At 41.6% G+C, this 19,636-nt stretch overlaps 1 protein-coding gene across 1 annotated transcript in view; it reads right to left on the bottom strand.

Annotated features, from left to right (window-relative positions):
* The window catches only part of Syn2 (Syntrophin-like 2), a 193,969-nt gene that overhangs the window by 37,900 nt on the left and 136,433 nt on the right, over window positions 1-19,636 (bottom strand). The window contains exon 4 of the mRNA XM_065235911.1: window positions 8,002-8,160. Within this exon, the coding sequence (XP_065091983.1) occupies window positions 8,002-8,160 (159 nt within the window). The remainder of the gene's footprint in view (window positions 1-8,001; window positions 8,161-19,636) is intronic.

Below are 19,636 nucleotides of genomic sequence, written 5' to 3'. Positions count from 1 at the left end.
TTTGCTCTTTGATGAAGGAAGTGTTACTACTATCTAAAGCTACAACGAATTTAAACAGCAATCCTCTGTGCTACATATTACCTGTAATTTTTCTACTTTTTTCGATTCGTATTCCTCTTCGATCCTTGTTTGGACCTTACCCGAGATAATCCTGCTTGGACATCGATTTAGAAAATTCTTTTTCGTTCCTTCGGGTTCTGCCGATTCACAGAAATCTTAGCATTCATCGACATTTCTCAAATAAGAAGAAGCAACATTCGCAGCTTTCAAACATAAACACAACACGAAACAAATCACACAATCGATTAATAGCTATCATTCCTCCAAGCCTCGGTAGAAGACGGATCGAACTGCTTGATGCATTCGACCCGATCCGTCGGATTATCAATTGTATCACTCAAGCTATTCTGGAAATTATTGTGGAGACGGCTCTTCTTCTTCTTCTTCTTCGCTTTTTAAGCTTATTGCATATGGCATATTAGCTTATTACGTGCTCTCAACTTAGTGTTCTAGATGCACTTCCACAGTTATTATTTGAGAGCTTTCGATGCCTGTACCATTTTTGCATTGGTACGGGTATCCTCATGAAATGAAGTAGTGTAGTAGTCCATACCCAAGTATCAATTTTGGTTTTATAAGGTTTCTGGAGACCATGATTTAGACTTGTAGCATGTTTTAAAACCTTGATAAAACTTCCAATGTTACTTGGGTATGTTGGTTGGAGGATCTTCTTGTGCCAATGCGCTGAAATGCAGTTTTCATTTACTTTTCTATTTAAATAGCTTCAGATTTCTTCAATTTCTCTTGCAAACTTCCATCTGACTTGTTGTTTTAAATGTTGTCTTGAATGTTTTATGTGTCGTCATGCGAACAAGGTCTCCAACTCGGGCTTCAAGGAACGATTTTGGTTCAGTGTTCGAAAATCCCAAAAGCAGCTGTCAGTCACGATTGTCAATTTCGGTTGTCAACTCTGACGCGAAATGCTAATTTTTCTCTGAACTGGCAATAGTAATCTGCTTGGAAGTCGATTTTAAGAAAAAATTTCTACCGCCATGGTGCCTAAACGCAAAAGAAAACGAAATCTCTTGATTCCCCTTCTGTTTAAATCATTCAGGCAAAACTTCATTGAACAATCTCAGTTTAATTCCAAGAAGGAACAGGTTATTGTTATAACCGCTTCCGATTTTCATTCTCTTCGCACGGAACTTTTGAACTTCGTTAAATTCAAGTAGGGTTAATGCCGTGTATTGGCTGAAACCTTAGACGGATTCAAACGTCTTCTCAAGTATGTACTGAGAAGCGACACAATTTTCTTTACATACGACATCAAAACTGAACTTGTGTTCAAGGTTGTCTTGAAAGGTTTGCCCAGTGGTGAATCCCTGGATCAGATTAAACATGAATTGAAAAAAAAAAAAATACTTGGAGTTAAACCAGTCAAAATAATCAAAATGAAAATGAAATTCCGTTCTGGTGATTTTCGCATTGGGATTTAAATCATTTGTATTTAGTTCACTGCAATTCTAGTGTACTAAATAACCTTAAGGCCTTCGAAAAAGCTAACCTTATGCTGCATGTCCGAGTGAAGTGGGAACACTTCAGGAAGACTGCAGGAAATTTTCAAAACCTCACCCAGTCCCACAATAAAAATGCTACATGCCAGCTAAATGCATGAAATACGTGTTGTCATTCATGATGAATTGACGTTTAAAGTCATTGTTTACGTTTCGAGATAGACCCTTCTGACTTTTTTAAACTAATTTATTGTTTCAAGTTTTTAAAGCTTCAGTGTTCCATGCACGGAAAAACAAAACCATTAATCGATTAATTTCTTGAAACTTATTATTTAGTATGTGTTTGATGTCTGTGAGCCGGGCTTCCCTCCATATTGAGGACCCTGGCTTAAGCCCATCTAAGCATACTTTCTCATGTGCATGTATCCTGTGTAGGGTACGGATGAATCCAATAATAAAATAAATAAGTCTAAAACTATTGAATTACAAATTCATCATTCGATTAATAAAAGAAAAAGGGAAAGAAGCTTTTCTATATCACTGAGAATATTCTCACCTCTGATAGATTGCCAGTACGGTTCTATAACACTGGGAAGCTGCTCTCCTCTGATTGGTTGGAAGTACAGATCGTTTAGGTATTTAAGCTATATTCGTTGCTCGAGTCAATCATGATCACAAGTTTGAATCCAACCGAGCATCCGTTCGCGCATCATCATTCGCTGCCAGACTGTTGAGCAGTTCAGTCGATTTGAATTCTCTCTAGTTTCGTTCGTTCGTTCGCAAGTCGAATTAGCTCCGCGTTGTATAGTGACGCTCTCGCTGACCCAGCCATGGGTAAGAAATCGCGTGGTAACGCGAGTGCCGGCTTACCGGGAAAACAGACTCTCCCAGGAGACGGCGCGACCACCGAGCCAGCTCAGAAGAAGCAGAAGAAAACCCCATTGCCCGTCCCGACAGGCGTTGCGGACCCGCAGCCGGGGCCTCCCGGAACTAAACGACCCAGACCTGAAGACATCAGCGCCACCGCATCGGCAGCAAAAAAGCTGCTGAGCAACAATCCGTTCTCCGCCCTGCAGAACGGAGCCCAGCCGCAGTCGGACCCTGAGACGGTGCCTAAAAAAGTTAAGTTGCCACCCTTCTATGTGAAGGGCTTCCCTCCCGGGCTATGGGAGCAGCTGGATTTCTACATTAAGCAGGGCCTTCGCTGCACCATTCAACGGTGCACGGAAGGCTACAAACTGATGGTCTCGGCCGAAAATCACTACAACGCAGTCCAGGCCCTCTTGGACAGGATGAAGCTGGAGTACTTCTCCCACGACGTCGAGGCCACCAAGCCGCTGAAAGTGGTGCTGCGCGGGCTCCACGACATGGACACCACCACCTTAATGGACGAGATTAAGGCGAACGGCCTCAAGCCGGTCGAAATCCACAAGATGACCCGCAGCAAGGCCATCAAGTATCGTGACCAGCTCTACTTGGTCCATCTGCAGAAGAACTCCACAACCGTGAAGGATCTCCATACGACACGCACACTGTTCCACATCGTAGTGAAGTGGGAGCGGTATAAGCCAACCCACCGTGGCGTCACTCAGTGCTCGAACTGCCTATTGTTCGGGCACGGCACCAGGAACTGCCGCATGGCCAGCCGCTGTATCAAATGCGGCAAAAACCACAAGATCGACGACTGCGACAGCATCGAGGAAGCCGCTCCCACATGCGCCAACTGCGGTGCTGCCCACAAGGCCACGAGTAAGGCCTGTCCGAAGCGGGCCGAATACGCCGAGATCCGGAAGAAGGCCTCGTCCAACAACCAGCCCGGTCGCAAGAAGGTCCCGGAAAACAACGCGCAGAACTTTCCTCCGTTATCACCGGTCCAACCACGGCCAATTCCAGTGTTGGCGCCGCTCCCGCTCAACCAACAGTTGGCTGCTGCCCAGTCGGCTGCCGCTGCAGTACCCAGTCAAGCCTCCGGCCCATCGACGGATCCCCCTGCTCCGGGATTGGCCGGTACAACCGGTGAAGCTACAGACGATTCTCCGCTGTCAACGGATGAGATCGTCACACTGTTGGCCCAGGCCATCATCATCAAGCGCACCTGCGCAACAAGAACACAACAGCTCCAAGCTATCATCTCCTTCGTCGCTAATTATGGACCGTGAACCCATAAAGATCGCCAACTGGAACGCTCGCTCCGTAGGGGCGAAAAACATTGAGCTTGCAGACTTCCTCCGCAAGCACGACATCGACGTGGGCCTCCTCACCGAGACCCACCTCAAGACCGGTGACAGCTTCTGGCTGCCCGACCACAGCACTGTCCGGCTTGATCGCACCAGCTCCAGGGGGGGCGGTGTCGCGGTCATCATCAAGAAAGGCATCAAGTACTGCACCCTATCCCACTACCGCACTTCCATCATCGAGGCCGTCGGCGTAGAGGTGGAAACATCGACCGGAAACATCCGGTTCATCGCCGCCTACTGTCCCCGGCAATGTACCGTTAGCAATGGTACAGCACAGCAGTTCAAGAACGACCTTGCCATCATAACCCGCACCAATGCCCGCTTCGTAATCGGAGGGGACCTGAACGCCCGGCACGAGGCCTGGCGGAACTACCAGCAGAACCAGAACGGCCGCCTGCTATTCGACCATTCCCAGCATGGTCTCTATTCCGTCTGGTTTCCGGACGAACCAACCTTCACATCACCGACGGGCAACCCATCGACGCTGGACCTGTTCTTGGCAAACACCAGATTAGCCAAGCCGGTTGCCGTCAACGACCTGAGTTCGGACCACCAACCGGTGCTGACCGAGCTGGGCTACAACGTGGCCCCTGCACCGTGCCAGCGGAAGGACTACCATCGAGTCAACTGGGTCCAGTTTCGACGCGTGGTCGACCGCCACATCGACGACAACCCACCGCTCGACACAGTGGAGGACATCGACCGGGCCCTGGAGGGTCTCCATCAAGCCATATCCGTGGCTGACGAAGAGTGCGTTCGACGAGTTCCTGTGAGGGGTAAGTTTCAAGCAATTGATTCCCACACCAAACTCTTGATTCGGCTCAGAAATGTTCGTAGACGCCAGTTTCAGCGGACTGGGGATCTGCAGCGTAAATACGAAATGGTCGATCTGAATCGGCAGATCGCTTCCAGAATGGTCTCAATCCGGAACGAGAGTTTCGGGCGGCTCGTTCAGAACCTGGACGACCGTTCCAGACCATTCTGGAAGGTTGCCAAGGTGCTGAAGTCTCACCCCAAGCCCATTCCACCACTTAGAGTCAATGACGAACGGCTTATCACCAACGAAGAGAAGGCCAATGCGATTGGGGAGCACATTGCCCAGTCGCATTTGCTTGGCTCTAAAATCCCAAGTCCACTCGAGAACCAGGTTGCGCAGTGCGTCCTGACGTTAGATGCCTCCCCTTGTGCCGTCCCTCCAGAAGAACGGATTACAGAGGAACAAATTTGCTCAGCGCTGAAATACAGTAAGAACATGAAGGCTCCCGGGTTTGACGGAATATTCAACCTAGCGTTGAAAAATCTCAGCCCGAGGGTGCACTCGCTGCTAGCTGCCACCTTCAACAGATGCTTGGAGCTGCACTACTTTCCAAGCATCTGGAAGGTGGCAAAAATCATCCCGATCCGCAAACCTGGGAAAGACCCTTCACTACCGTCAAGCTACAGACCGATTAGCCTGCTCTCAGCGCTGAGCAAGCTGTTCGAAAAATTGATCCTCAGCCGACTAAACAAGTTTGTGGAGGAACATGACATTCTTCTTCCGGAACAGTTCGGGTTCCGTAAGGGGCATTCCACCAATCATCAGCTAGTGCGGGTGATGAATAACATCCGGAGTAACAAAGCTGTATCCAAGTCCACAGCCATGGCCTTGTTAGACGTCGAAAAGGCGTTTGACAATGTCTGGCACGACGGACTTATATACAAGCTTTGTAACTCCAACTTTCCACCATACCTTGTGAAAATCACCCGTAACTATCTCCAGCAAAGGTCGTTCAGGGTGTCGTTGAATAGTTCCCTTTCGGGACAATTTCCGATCCCAGCAGGTGTTCCGCAAGGGAGTCTGCTGGGACCACTGCTTTACAGCATCTACACGTCGGACATCCCTCCTCTAGGAGACGGTTGCGTGTTCTTTCTGTTTGCAGATGACACCGCGATAGCCGTCAAAGGTAGGATGCCTCGTGAAATTACGAACAAGCTCCAACGATGCCTTGACACCTTTACTGATTATGCCACCACGTGGAAAATCAAAATCAACGCCTCGAAAACCCAAGCGATCATGTTCCTTCACAGACAATCATTAAAACTTAAACCGTCTCCCTCCTGTACCGTAATAATGGATGGTACAAGGGTCGAGTGGTCCACTGATGTTACTTATCTCGGGATGTTGTTCGATGAGAAGCTCCTGTTCCGCTCGCACATAGAGAAAACCCTAGTTAAGTGCTCCGCCTTGGTTAGGTGTTTGTATCCGCTCATTTGCCGCAGATCCCGCCTCTCAAGGCAAAACAAACTGGCTGTTTACAAACAGATCATAGCCCCCGCGATCTTCTATGCCGCCCCGGTGTGGGAATCGTGCGCTCAGACCCACAGGAACAAAATCCAGGTTGCACAGAATAGAGTGTTGAGGATGATCCTAGATCGTCCATTCGACACAAGAATAGCAGACCTCCATCAAGAGGCAGAAATTCCCAAAGTAGATTCCAAAATTGATGATATGACAACTAAATTTATTCAAAAATGCAATCTTTCTGAACATGCTTTAATAAGCAATTTGTACATAGTAGGTTAAGTGTATATAGTAGAGTAGGTTTTAAGCTGTAAATAGTAGTATTAAGTAGTTTCTCTTCAAATTCTAAAAACAAAACAAACCAATCCCACCAAGGTGGTCGACCGTGTACTAAGTCTAGGACTAATTCTGTAAAAAAAAAAAAAAAAAAAAAAAAAGATGAAGAAAGCAATTGAATCACTTAGTAAAAAATTTATATGGTAATCGTCCAAGTTAAACTAAAATAAAGATCATTTAAACTAAAAAATCGAGTCAATCATTCTATTCTCGGACGCCGAACAGTGCGCACCTAGCACAGCTAACCATAGCAGAGCGCACCCCGCAGAGCTAACCCTAGCAGAGCGCCATAGACCAGTCGTCAAGTCGGAGTCCATCTATATAAGACGGGCTGCCGGTCTCATTCCGTCATTCTATTATCCGACGCCGAACAGAGCGTACCTCGCAGAGCTAACCATAGCAGAGCGCACCCCGCAGAGCTAACCGTAGCAGAGCGCACTCCGCAGAGCTAACCCTAGCAGAGCTAACCCTAGCAGAGCGCCACAGACCAGTCGTCAAGTCGGAGTCCATCTATATAAGAAGGGGTTCCGGTCGCATTCCGTCATTCTATTATCCGACGCCGAACAGAGCGCACCTCGCAGAGCTAACCATAGCAGAGCGCACCCCGCAGAGCTAACCGTAGCAGAGCGCACCCCGCAGAGCTAACCGTAGCAGAGCGCACCCCGCAGAGCGCCACAGACCAGTCGTCAAGTCGGAGTCCATCTATATAAGACGGGCTGCCGGTCGCATTCCGTCATTCTATTATCCGACGCCGAACAGAGCGCACCTCGCAGAGCTAACCGTAGCAGAGCGCACCCCGCAGAGCTAACCGTAGCAGAGCGCACCCCGCAGAGCTAACCCTAGCAGAGAACCACAAACCAGCCGATACCAGTCATGGAATCTGGAAGATCGATGCGAAATCACGACATCCTGCTCATCACATTGTTTCTTAGGCTGTGTTTCATTTGGTGAATTTTCTCTTGAATTTGATACTTCAAAAATAAATTTAAATGTTCGAAAATCCCATTGTTTTTGATCGGCAGATTTTAGAGAACGTGTCTCTCAAAACCGGTTCCTTGTCTGTCAGAAATAATTTTGCCATTCTCGCAGGTTTATTTGAACATTTCCATGTGTCCAATATAAGTGTATATTCACTAAATGGAGTCTTTTAGTGAGTCAGTATCTTCTAAAACTAATATTTTTTCAATGTAATGAACAAACTACCATAATCCGTGTTTTTTAACAGTGCAAAGGAGTCTGGTACATAAAAGAGAATCCTGCAGAGAAACAAGGATGCTGTCGAATGCTTCAACTTGTGTGGCACCAACGTTACGAAAATCACATCGTTCTTTCATTTAAATGTAGTACTCATGGCACCGTATGTAGTAGAGGCAACCGAGCTTGTGCTGGAACTAACACCCTCATGCTGTGAGTCCTTATCGGTGTGCTGTCTTTAATGAAGTGTTGAAACCACCGTACCCATTCCCTTCAAGACTTTAACTACTGTTATGTTGCCGTGACGTAAGTTTTTCGTTTAAACTCATGAACGTTGCACGGTAAAAGCATGTTTCCACAAGAGCTACTATAACGTCTGCTCTTATGTGTCGCTGGCTCTAGATACATGCAATGGAAGCTTTGTGGAAAATCTTCTTACCTTGATGATAGCATCGCCAACAAACAGCTGACCTGTTGCATCGGCAGCTTGGTCCTTGTAGATCCTGGATATCAGTATCGGAAGTTTGTGCTCGGCACCGCCCTTTATGCTTAAACCTAGACCGCCGACCTTTTGCCGGGTGATTTGTACCATGCGTTCCTGTAAAATAAAGAAAATTGAAAATTTAGCTTATCCACCTGTTTGACTACTTGACATAAAGAACCACTGCAGCATTCCACCGTGACATGCCTCGGCTAATTAGCACATTGTCGGCGAAGGTCTGTGGGCTGCCCTCCGGTGACAGCTTTACCAGTTTTCCCACATAGAAGCACGCGCTCTCATAATCAGCAAACAAATTCGCACGCATAAATTATTACCCATATGTTAATGGTTCCACATCCATACATTTCCTTCGCCACCCTTCGTCCGTCTGCAAAACCAGGTGCGAAGGGGGACACCCGGCCCAAGACAACTAATTTGCATACCACTCTGTGTTCACGTGTGGGATGCCATCGAGTTACCTAGTTAATGCGCTCGGATAAAAATGAGTGTGAAAACTGTTGCAACCAACTCGCTTGTCAAAGTACATTTTTTCCATCCCAAAGCATGCATGTATCCATTTCAAAAATAAGTTGCTCAAAGGTTCGCAGCCTGATGTCAACTGCATGAATTGATTTATTAGACCCTCTGCAAATATGCCAACAACGGCAATAGATCATGAATGCGTTAACGCCAACGACGACGATGTGTGATCAAACCCGTTTCGAACGCGGTTTGAGGTGGGTTTATTCTGCGATTAAAATAACCACTCCCGTCCGGTACCCAAGAGATTAAGCTGAAGCTACTCCCATAATCAGGCAAATTATTTGCGACGACCTCTGCGGATGCGTTCCACCACAATCGCATGCCCTTCTTCTTGTTGGGTTGACACGTTCCAGCTAAAGCTGATGTCCGGTCTCAACTTCGTGTTCTTTGAGGCACTTCCACATTTTTTAATTGATAGTTGCCATTTTCTGATGTTGTAAATGGACTGGACCGGAATTCGAACTCATCACCACCGGAATGGTCTGCATTATTTCCACCCTCTTAACACATTCGACTAGTTTGAGGCCCCAATCTCAAGCCTAGGCATGGCTTTATGGCAAACGGCCGGTTGTTTGTCGATGGTTAATGACACTTTGAGGTACTGTTTGCTTTTGGGATTGGTTGTGGTGTGAATGGAGATTACCGTATGTAATTAACAAATGTTGTGTTTATTTCACATCAACACAGGCAATTACAAAGGAACATTAAATTGGGTCTGGTGCGGTACTGTTCATATTCAAATTTCGAGCAGCTAAATTTTATTGCATGCAACTGTTCATATTATGATAATTACTTAAACAAATTTGTTTGCTTTGCTGGAATAGGTTTTGAGGTCTTTTCAATTTTTGTGTTAGCTTCCAAAAAAGGTTTGGAACTCGGCTCTTATTTTTAAAATTTCGTGTTCTTCAGGTCAGAGAATGGCGTTTTAATTGGTTTTGCAAATCCCACCAAATAAATTTCATGCCAGGATCACGAGTTCTTTGATATTGCCACCTACGGACATTTTTCAGATGGATCAAGAGGCAGTTTTTGTTTCAACTATAGAAGTAGTAGAGATTCTAGAGCATCATTGACATCATCTGGTTTGTAAAGGAATATTTGGATCAAAGTTATATTCCATAAATGTTCGATATTGCTTCCAATCAGCTCTATGGTAATTGAAAGTAGAGCTGTTGAGATTAGACATTATTTCATGGGTTATTTCAAATGTTACTGGAAGATGATTAGAACCAAAACCAGTATGAGTAACTAATTGGCTACAAAGTTGACATGTATCAGTTAAGACCAAATCAATAGTTGAGGGATTTCTTACTGAAGAAAAGCATGTTGGGCGTTTGGATATTGAATAGTGTAATGTCACTCTAATAAAAAAAAAGAAAAAATGAATAGTGTAATAACCTGCAGAACAATCATCAAACAGAATATAAACATTGGAATTGCTTTGAGCATTATTCCATGAGCGGTGTTTTGCGCATTGAAATCAACAATAATGAAGAATTTAGACCTATGACGGGTAAGTTTCTGAAGGTCTCCCTAAAGACAATTCCTCTGCTGGCGTACGCATTGAAAAGGCGAATAACCAGCTATAAAGGTAAGTTGTCCTAATTTTGTTTCGACAGATACACCCAAAGTTTCAAAAACTTTGGTTTCAAATGAACAAATAATTGATCTTTGATACATTTATGAACAATGATGGAAATATCACCGGAGCTGGCGATCATTTTTATAAATTAAATATTTTTCGTCCCTGTTAACCTTATGGCCAGCTTTAAGGAACGTTTCAGTTATAGCGAGGATATGCACGTTATGAACTCTCAGAAAAAAGTTCATCTTCATGATCTCTAAGAGATCGTGTATTGCAATTCAAAATATTTAATGATTTAAAATCTATTACTGAATTGAAAAATCATGACTACATTATTAGCAAATTTAACTACAGTTTGAAAAGTATCAAACATGTAGTTAGTTTTCAGCATATCAGTAATCATGTCATGTAAACATTCCATTTAACAAGTGTTTATAACAAAACAAAAACGTTCGCAGAGAAATGCTACCTTAGAATGCTTACAACCTGCAGAAATTGACACACACTTTATTTCACACCAACATATTCTATAGTCGCTATATTCATAGTCTGGTGGATAGAATCTCGGGAACCAATTGAGCTGTCAAATAGCGGAACTAATCGAGCAAATCACGACCAATAACAGAAAAGAGCACATCAGATATTGCAAACAAAATTTCGGAAACTGTTTTCTTGTAACTCAAGGCTCGCCTACACAAACCGACGACATCTTTAGGTTGTGGAAAGTTTCCCCTAACCGATGATGCTGGTAATTTATTTTCGATTGTCGATTAAAGAATAATCAACGTTTTATTTATAAAAGTTGATAGTACCTTTTCAATTGTTGGTCTATAATATATTGAAATGGTTCCGTTTTATCGAAATTCTATCCGCCAGACTATGAATATAGTTCAGTCGTGTTTAGTATGCCGTCTAAACAGGAAGAACTGTGCGCGCACATTGTGGAATTCAAGAGCAAATTTTCATAACGTCGAAAGTAACAAAGGTAAACAAAGTCGAGCTATCAGTGTCAATCGATGCTTCTGCTATAACTTACTAACTTAAAGATCCTGCGCACCTCCAGGGGTGCAAAGGACCTTTGTGAAAGATTCCCATTCTGGGCTATACTATAATGTTTTGAGCCAAATGAACTGTCAAAATCTGAGGCAATCGGACATACCGAACACTCGGATTTATCCGAGGATTTCTTATTCTTACTATAGTCACCCCTCACCATCCCTCTCCAAAGGGGGAGTTTGGTAAAGAGAGATGAAAAAACCGATTTGTACCTTCCTTAAAAGTTGTCCTAGCTCGCTATCTACTTTCTATATGCAATTTTCACACTGCCGTACTCTAACGGAACTATCAACTCTAGACTTTCATCTCCTCCATCTATCGTATAAAAATTACCACTTTAGTCTGTTATTTGAAATTAGCATCTTCAACTATGTAAATCGTTGACTTCACGCAGAAGTAATACTAAACATATAGTCAAAGTAATTTGAAATGCTAGCTTCTTGCAAGGATTGTAATGTGGAAATGGAACTAACATTCATTGTAATAAATTTTTGGTTTGCGTGTAGCTTTAGATTGGCCCCGCCTTTAGAAAATGGGCACCAATCATGTTAGGCAGTCCGAATTTCCGAAGTAATAATCATGTACCCATCATTTCAAACTGTACATTGGACTATTTTTGACCTTTGATTATCTTAAATAAATTAAAGTAAATTAGGATGGGTGGTTTTGTATCACATACAATGATAGAAGAGCAATTGTATCGTAGTTGGTCGCTTAACTCGATTTGTTTACATTTGATTCTTAGGACCTTTTGAAAAGTCACGCGAGAAATGTTCCGCTATTCACCGTATACCGTATCTTTGCATCCATGGCAGTAACCCAGAAGAGATGTAGCCGGCGTCCAACGAAGATAATGAATAATAAGACGCTCCGCTCGCTGCACAACATGTTCAACAAAAAACAGAAAGTTCCGTTGTTTGAAGTCACACACTCACACATCTGCAAGACTCTAGGGAAGGAGGATGTTGGTGTTTTTTGCTTGACCCATTCTTTACATTATTGTATTTAGTGGACACCCGTTAGGAGCAGTAAAGTCAAAATCATCAAAATTTCCGTTAGAATTATGTTGGCTAGTATTTTGATTTCGAAACCATTACCAGCTGCAATAACAGCATGGTTAGCTCCATTGATTTGCTTAACATTGTTAGCAACAGGTATAGATGCAGAATTTTAGCTGACCATTGTTAACAGCAGAGAAATTAGAACCTGACATAGATCGTTAAGCGTTTCATACCTGTCGCTTGGAACAATATTGTAGGATCGCTTTGCGAGTCTAACATAAAAAAAAAATTATGTGTGTTTTCACCACAATTTGATCATTTAAATTTCTTAGGATGTTCCTTCACAGCATAGGTGGCTTTCCGTGAGGAATCACCACAATTAATGCATTTAGATGGCATGTAGCAATTATTTTGTGCCTTGGCACTCACGCATTGGGAAAAGTTTGGGAAAGTTCCTCCAGTCTTCCTGAAGTGTTCTCACTCCACTCGGAAATGGAGCATAAGGCTAGGTTTTTCCAAGGCCTAAAGGTTGTTTAGTTCATTAGTCTTGAAGTGAACTAAATATATATCATTAGAAATCCCGATGCGTGATTCGCCAGGACGAGATTTTATTTTCATTTTGATTACTTGGACTGGCTACACTCCAAGTAATTTTATCAATTTATCTTTGATCTGATCCAGGGATTCACCACTGGGCAGACCTTTCAAGATAACCTTGAGCAGACGTTCAGTTTTGGTGTCGTAAGTTAAGAAAGTTGTGTTGCTTCTCAGTAAGATATTTGAGAAGTCGTTTGCATCCGTCCAAGGCTTTCACCTCGACACACAGTGACACGATATCAAAAATAGTGGGACATGGCTATTTGCGACGAAACTATTGAGTGTAGCATTTTGATGTCTTCTAAAATGTTTCTTCATTTTTTGAGTAGTGAACATTATTGATTAAGGGAGGTATACACTAAGACCAAAAATAACATGTCTTATTGAAATTTATGAACATCTATGGAAACATTGAAGATGAAGTCATTTTCAGAAACTTTGTCGAAGACGTCAATTTGCTATCTCTCAAGTGGACGAAGGTATAGGGTGAAAATGGAACTCAAATGGTAGTACCATAGAGGTAACTCTAAGACCAGAAGGTCCCGAAGATACGTGCTCAACTTTTTGGCTCAGCTCTGGTACTATCTTCGGTCCCAAGCTAATCGATGCACCCCTCGAAACATAAGAAAATCCATGAACCCCTCATTTTATCTGTCAAACTTCCATAGCAAATCAAAACAAACATTGTGTAGTACTAGAATTTCGACTAGAATGGGGTACGTTAATCGTTTGCTTGGGACCAATAGGCTAGTCAAGCAGTGAGCCAATTTAAAATCGTTAGTTTCGAATTGATTGTTGGTAGTACCCCCTTAAAAACCGTTGTTTTACCATAACTTTTAGATTTTTTTAAATTTTTTCAATGATCGACAAATTTGTAAGTGCTCTAAAAATGCACATTTTTGTTGAATAAATCAAATCGCTATCTCTTCATGTAAAGGATTTACATCCGTTTTTATAACTTTTCAACACTAACTTTAAAGGGGTGTATCTTGCAGGTTAGCAGGTATTAGCAGCTAAACTCATAACTTATATCCTACTGTTACATATACAATTCATAGGGGGATCCAAGGGGATGCCTAATAAATTTTCTAATAAAGTACCCCGAAGTTTTGTTACGTTTTGCTGTTTTCATGACCATTTTTCCAAGTATGTACATTAGAGTGGGTTGCAGCTTCGACAAAGTTGTTTGGAATAGTATTATCAATCTAAGCTCGAGTTTTGGTGAAATTTGAGCAATATTTGGATTTTGATAAGCAAATGAATAGGATCGTTCCATTTCCCACACAAAATTTGAAATTCTCCCGCAAATCGAGATTAAAACCAAATTCGTTCAAATTTTGCCCAGGAGTTGGGGACTAGAATAAGTATTGAAAGAACAGTGAGAAACCCACTCAAATGTAAACACTTGGAAAAATGTTAATGAAAACAGCAAAACGTAACAAAACATTGAGGTACTTTTTAGAAAATTCATTAAGGATCCCCTTGGATCCCCCTATGAATTGTAGATGTAACAGTAGACTAGAAGATGCTGAACAAAATAACGTTGAGATTAGCTGCTAATACCTGCTAATCTTGGAGATGCACCCCTTACAGATAGCGTTAAAAAATTATAGAAAGGGACTTAAATCCTTAAAACAAAGAGATAGCAATTTATTTTTTGCAGCAGTGTGCAGGTTTAGACCACTTACAACTTTGTAGAACTTTGAAAAAAAAAATGGAAATTCAAACTAAAAAGTTATGGTAACAAAACGGTTTTTAAGCTGGTACTACCGTTTGTACTTCATTTTCACCCTATAGCTTCGTCCTCTTGAGAGATGAAAAATTAACGACTTCTACAAAGTTTCTTAAAATGACTTCATCTACAATGTTTCCATAGATTCATTAATCTTAACAAGACATAAAAAAGTTAGTTTTTTTTTTCTCTTGGTGTGCCACCCTTAAGCAAAAAATTTCACCATTGCAATAAATTATTTTAAAATTTAAGAAACATTTTAGAAGACATCAAAATGCTACACTCAAAAGTTTTGTCGTAAATGGCCATGTCCCTCTTTTTTTATTTCGTCCCACTGTGCGACAGTCAATTTGAAGTGAAAACTTAAATTCAACCAAATTCAAAGAGCATAGAAATCGGAAATGGCTACCGCAATAGGGGGAACCTTTTCCTTCTTGGCATTAATCTTTAATGTTTAATAAAATTTTGCCAGGATGATGGATCATTCTCATAATCCGTGAGCATATTAAATTGATTGCTCAAATAAATTTAATCAGAAGGGAGATTATGGCCTTTTTCTTTTGCATTTAGGCACCATGGTGGCAGAAGAAAGTTTCTAAAAATTTACTTCAAAGCTGATTATTAAAAGTATCCGAAGGATTGAAGAGGACTTTTCCAAATCTCTGTCCAAACAGGATTACCTCGGGTATGGTTCAAACAAGGTTTATCTTTATCTCCAAATCAATTTCCAAACAGATTAATATAAGAATATAATAATGTTGAGCACAGAGAAGTGCTGTTTAAATTCGTTGTAGCTTTAGGTAGCAGTAATACTTCCTTTAACAAAAATCGGCTAGATTTTTTTTCTTATCATCAGCGTTAGGCTTCATTATTAACACTGCCTTCCTTTGTGGGGCTTAAAAACGGGATCAACAGTTTAAAATGTGATTAAATCATTCGTAGACTTTGGTAACTCTCCTTTATTCCAAACAAGGACACATTTTTTTATAAATATAGTACTGGAAGAATAATTTTCAATTTCTAATTTGTAGTAATTTATAAAAATCTGGGACAAGAGGAATATGAAAGAAACTAAACTAAACATGCCTTAAGGTCTTAATCCTGGATTAGAAAAAAGGTAAATCACTAGTTTACAAATAAAAGTAAAAAACTTAACTTCAATGGATTCCTATGTAAAATCATGCGCTGAATCCAAAAATGCAGTCAGAAAAAAATCAGTAGATTAGTTTTCTAGACACAGCACAAAAAAATTACATTAAAAAAGTTTGTTTACTAAAACATAAATATCTCCAGCTGTAATGAAGCTTTATCAATTATTTGAACGCCAAATCAAAGGTGATTTGTTTTTTATTTCGATCAACAGAACATCATTTGCAAGTGAGGTTAGTGGCATTGTTGATAATTAATTGTTTTTTAATGTTTTTTGGTGTTTTGAATATTTCCAAGATGGATTTCAGCAAAGTTTTTAAGCAAGGTAACTACAAATGTTTGCCATGTAAATAATTGATATTGTTTCATTACAATCGGAGATATTTGTATTTAGTGAACTAAATTTTATTAGGAGAAATTTTATTTTTTTGGCTGTTTCTAGAAAACTATCCTACTGACTTTAACTATTTTTTTTGTAGTAGGGTTAACTACTCCATTTTTGACCTATTATTCACAACCCGCACTTAGTCTTTCTTAATCTAGCACAGCTTAGCACCAAACGGAATTTTATTATTACTGATGGCTTCCAAAATTATTTACCTTTCTGTACGTACCGTAAGGCTTGATAAAGAGTAACCAATCGTTGAGATATTGTCAAAAGTCTAACACTGCTTCTTGACGCCAAACTCGGCCTACGGATTCTAAACTTGGCCTAACGCATTGAAACGCCATTCAAAGGCCAATGAATTCACTTCGGCCTATCGGATGAAGATAAAAATTGATTCGGTCGGAGCGCTTCTTTTGTTTTTTGTGAATTATGGGTGCAAACCTTCATATCACGCGTTCTCATTGATTTCGTTCGGTAGCTTATTAACTAAAGTATCGTACCAAACTCATAATTGACTTGTTAACTCTGAAATCATGGAATTATTTTGTGTTTTCTGCACGATAGGCCCAAAATGGGTGATTAGGCCGAAGTAGTTCTCTACCCTACTTCTGCGTGAATTTAACTATTTGCATAGTTGAAGATGCTAATTTCAAATAACAGACTAAAGTGAGTTGGTTAGAAATGCTATCTAACATGAAGCTTAAGTGTGATAATTTATTAGCTAGAGAATGATCTTAGAAGAGGGTAGGTAGATAGTCCTGTTAGAGTACGGCAGTATGAAAATTGAATAGAAGTTGATCATGAGCGAAGGGCCATTAATGCGACAGTTCAGAGTCAAACGCACACCTTTTGCCTAACCCGTACGATGGACGCGGAGATAGCATTTCCAACCAAATTTGAAAATTGCAAACTTCGCGTATGAAGAAACATAAAAACACTTTGAATGTATCATCTCAAGGCGAAAGTAGCCGTCAACAATGGCACAGTACGCAACAACCACCCTGCTGCTTTCTCTCTGAAATGACCACGTTGGTCATGACGAGAGGAACAACACAATAGTTGGGTAAAGAAGAATTGCATTATAACACACCATCGACTGGAAATGCTTTCGGCAACGTGGGGCTTTAGGTATTGATGAAACGTCGCTAGAACTATTCCACAGCCGAAGACAGTAATCAGAAAAGGTGGGTGCACACTTTTTGCCTGTAGATTTGAAGACATACTTCAAATCTCCGCGTCCATCGTACGGGTTAGGCAAAAGGTGTGCGTTAGACTTTGAACTGTCGCTTTAATGGCCCTTCGCTCATTTTCAACTTCTATTCAATTTTCATACTGCCGTACTCTAACAGGACTATCTACCTACCCTCTTCTAAAGATCATTCTCTAGCTAATAAATTATCACACTAAAGATTCATGTTAGATAGCATTTCCAACCAACTCTGAAAATTGCAAACATTGCGTATGAAGTTACATAAAAACACTTTGAATGAGACTAAAGTGGTATTTTTATACGATAGATGAGGAGATGAAAGTATAGAGTTGATAGTTCCGTTAGAGTACGGCAGTGTGAAAATTGTATATAGAGAGTAGAAAGCGAGCAAGGACAACTTTTTAGGAAGGTACAAATCGGTTTGATCATCTCTCTTTACCGAACTCCCCCGTTGGAGAGGGATGGTGAGGGGTATCCCCCCGCCACCACTGGCAAAAATTGTCGGTACATGAGCGAGTTGGTGATCATCTCTTTTTGCCAGTGGTGGCGAGGGGGGGAGGGGGGGCTATACATCTCACCATCCCTCTCTAATGGGGGAGTTCGGTAAAGAGAGATGATCAAACCGATTTGTACCTTCCTAAAAAGTTGTTCTTGCTCGCTTTCTACTCTCTATATACAATTTTCGCACTGCCGTACTCTAACGAAAGTAAAAAAGCATAAAGAAAAAACAGTTGCTATTTTTCAATACCTGGAAAGACTTATTAAAATGCAAACTTAGAATGGCTAAGAAAGACGTCGAAAAAAGGAACACATTTCATGGATCATTGCGGAGTTTGTTTGATATCGGGAAGAATTTTAAGGCAAAAACCCGTGAAGAAAACCAGGCGATGCAATATTTGCAAAAATAGCGGGAACAAGCTCATCTTGAAGAAGAAACTGAGGTTCTCCCTACCAATGAAACCATTTCGTGCAGCGATTTTGAGGAAGAAGGGTCAAGCCAAAGACCGGATCAAATTTGTAGTGCAACCTCAATTGAAACATCATCACAAAACGACAGCCAGGCTGGGTCAGTGTACTCGCCTAGTACATCCGAAAGAGCTTCTCCAAAAACAGGTACGTTGTGATGTTTTACTAATGTTTTTTTTTCTTTTAGATTATACACCTATTACCATCCATATTAATATATTTTGAACGTTCTAGGTTCTCCAAAACCAGCTTTGACACGTAAATCGAAACTGATACGAGTTGTTACAGTTGAGGTAGCTGCTGCATTGGACCGCTGTAAAGTGAGTGATCGAAATGCTGTGTTTCTAATATCATCGATCGCTAAAGCTTTAGGGCACGATGTTTCATCATTACTGTTGAACAAGGAATCTGTCAGAATCGCCAGAGCAGGAACTCGCTTACAAATGCAACATGATTTAAAAGCGTCGTTTAAGCCAGATATAAATTTAACAGTACATTGGGATTCTAAGCTGCTACCTAACATATTACCATGCAAAGCTCTACCAAAAACCGAGCGCTTGGCCATAGTTGTATCAGGCGAAGGCATTAGCAAATTATTGGCTGTTCCACCCATCGAAAACTCTACGGGGGCACAACAAGCAGAAGCGGTGTACAATGCAGTCGTCGAATGGGGGCTTGCGGACAGGTATGATCTTAAATCTTGTATGTTCACCTCAGAATTCTGACTATTTTATCGTTTTTTTTCAGAATTATGTTTACATCTTTTGATACTACTGCATCAAACACCGGTAGAAAAAAAGGAGCGTGTCAGTACCTGGACAAATTGTTTAAGAGGCAGCTTATAGGCCTCCCTTGTAGACACCACATACATGAACTGCTACTTGGCAAAGTTTTAAAATTCTGAAATTTGAAACGTTAAAGTCTCCAAATGTTGAGATTTTTAAGGAATTCCAATCAACATGGCACATTTTGGAAAAGACTTCATACCACTCAGGTATGGATGATGATTTTTTTTTTAAATAGCTATTTCGGAAATAGAAAGATTGGCGTTATTGGAGTTTTATGAAAAACAAATTAGAGAGCAACACCACCATGGTGATTACCGAAAGGTTCTACAACTTGCCATTTTAACGGCGCTGGTGGTGTAGTGGTAAGCGTGATTACCTCTCACCCCAGCAAGGCCTGCTGGGTTCAATCCCAGTCGGTGCCGCCGGGATGTTCTGAGGCATAACATCTCTGATCACGCCTTCCTTTGGATGGGAAGTAAAGCCGTTGGTCCCCGGTTCATGAGTTGATGGGTCGATAAGTAGGGTCCAGGTGTGGGAGCTGCCTTCCTGGCACGTCGGTAGCATTGGTGCTCAGCACG

This window comes from Ochlerotatus camptorhynchus, unplaced genomic scaffold (assembly GCF_037179485.1).
Source record: "Ochlerotatus camptorhynchus isolate MF236.1 unplaced genomic scaffold, CSIRO-AGI_Acam_v1.1 ptg000507l, whole genome shotgun sequence".
NCBI classification, from domain to species: Eukaryota; Metazoa; Arthropoda; class Insecta; order Diptera; family Culicidae; genus Ochlerotatus; species Ochlerotatus camptorhynchus.
This window is presented reverse-complemented; position numbering and strand designations above follow the sequence as displayed.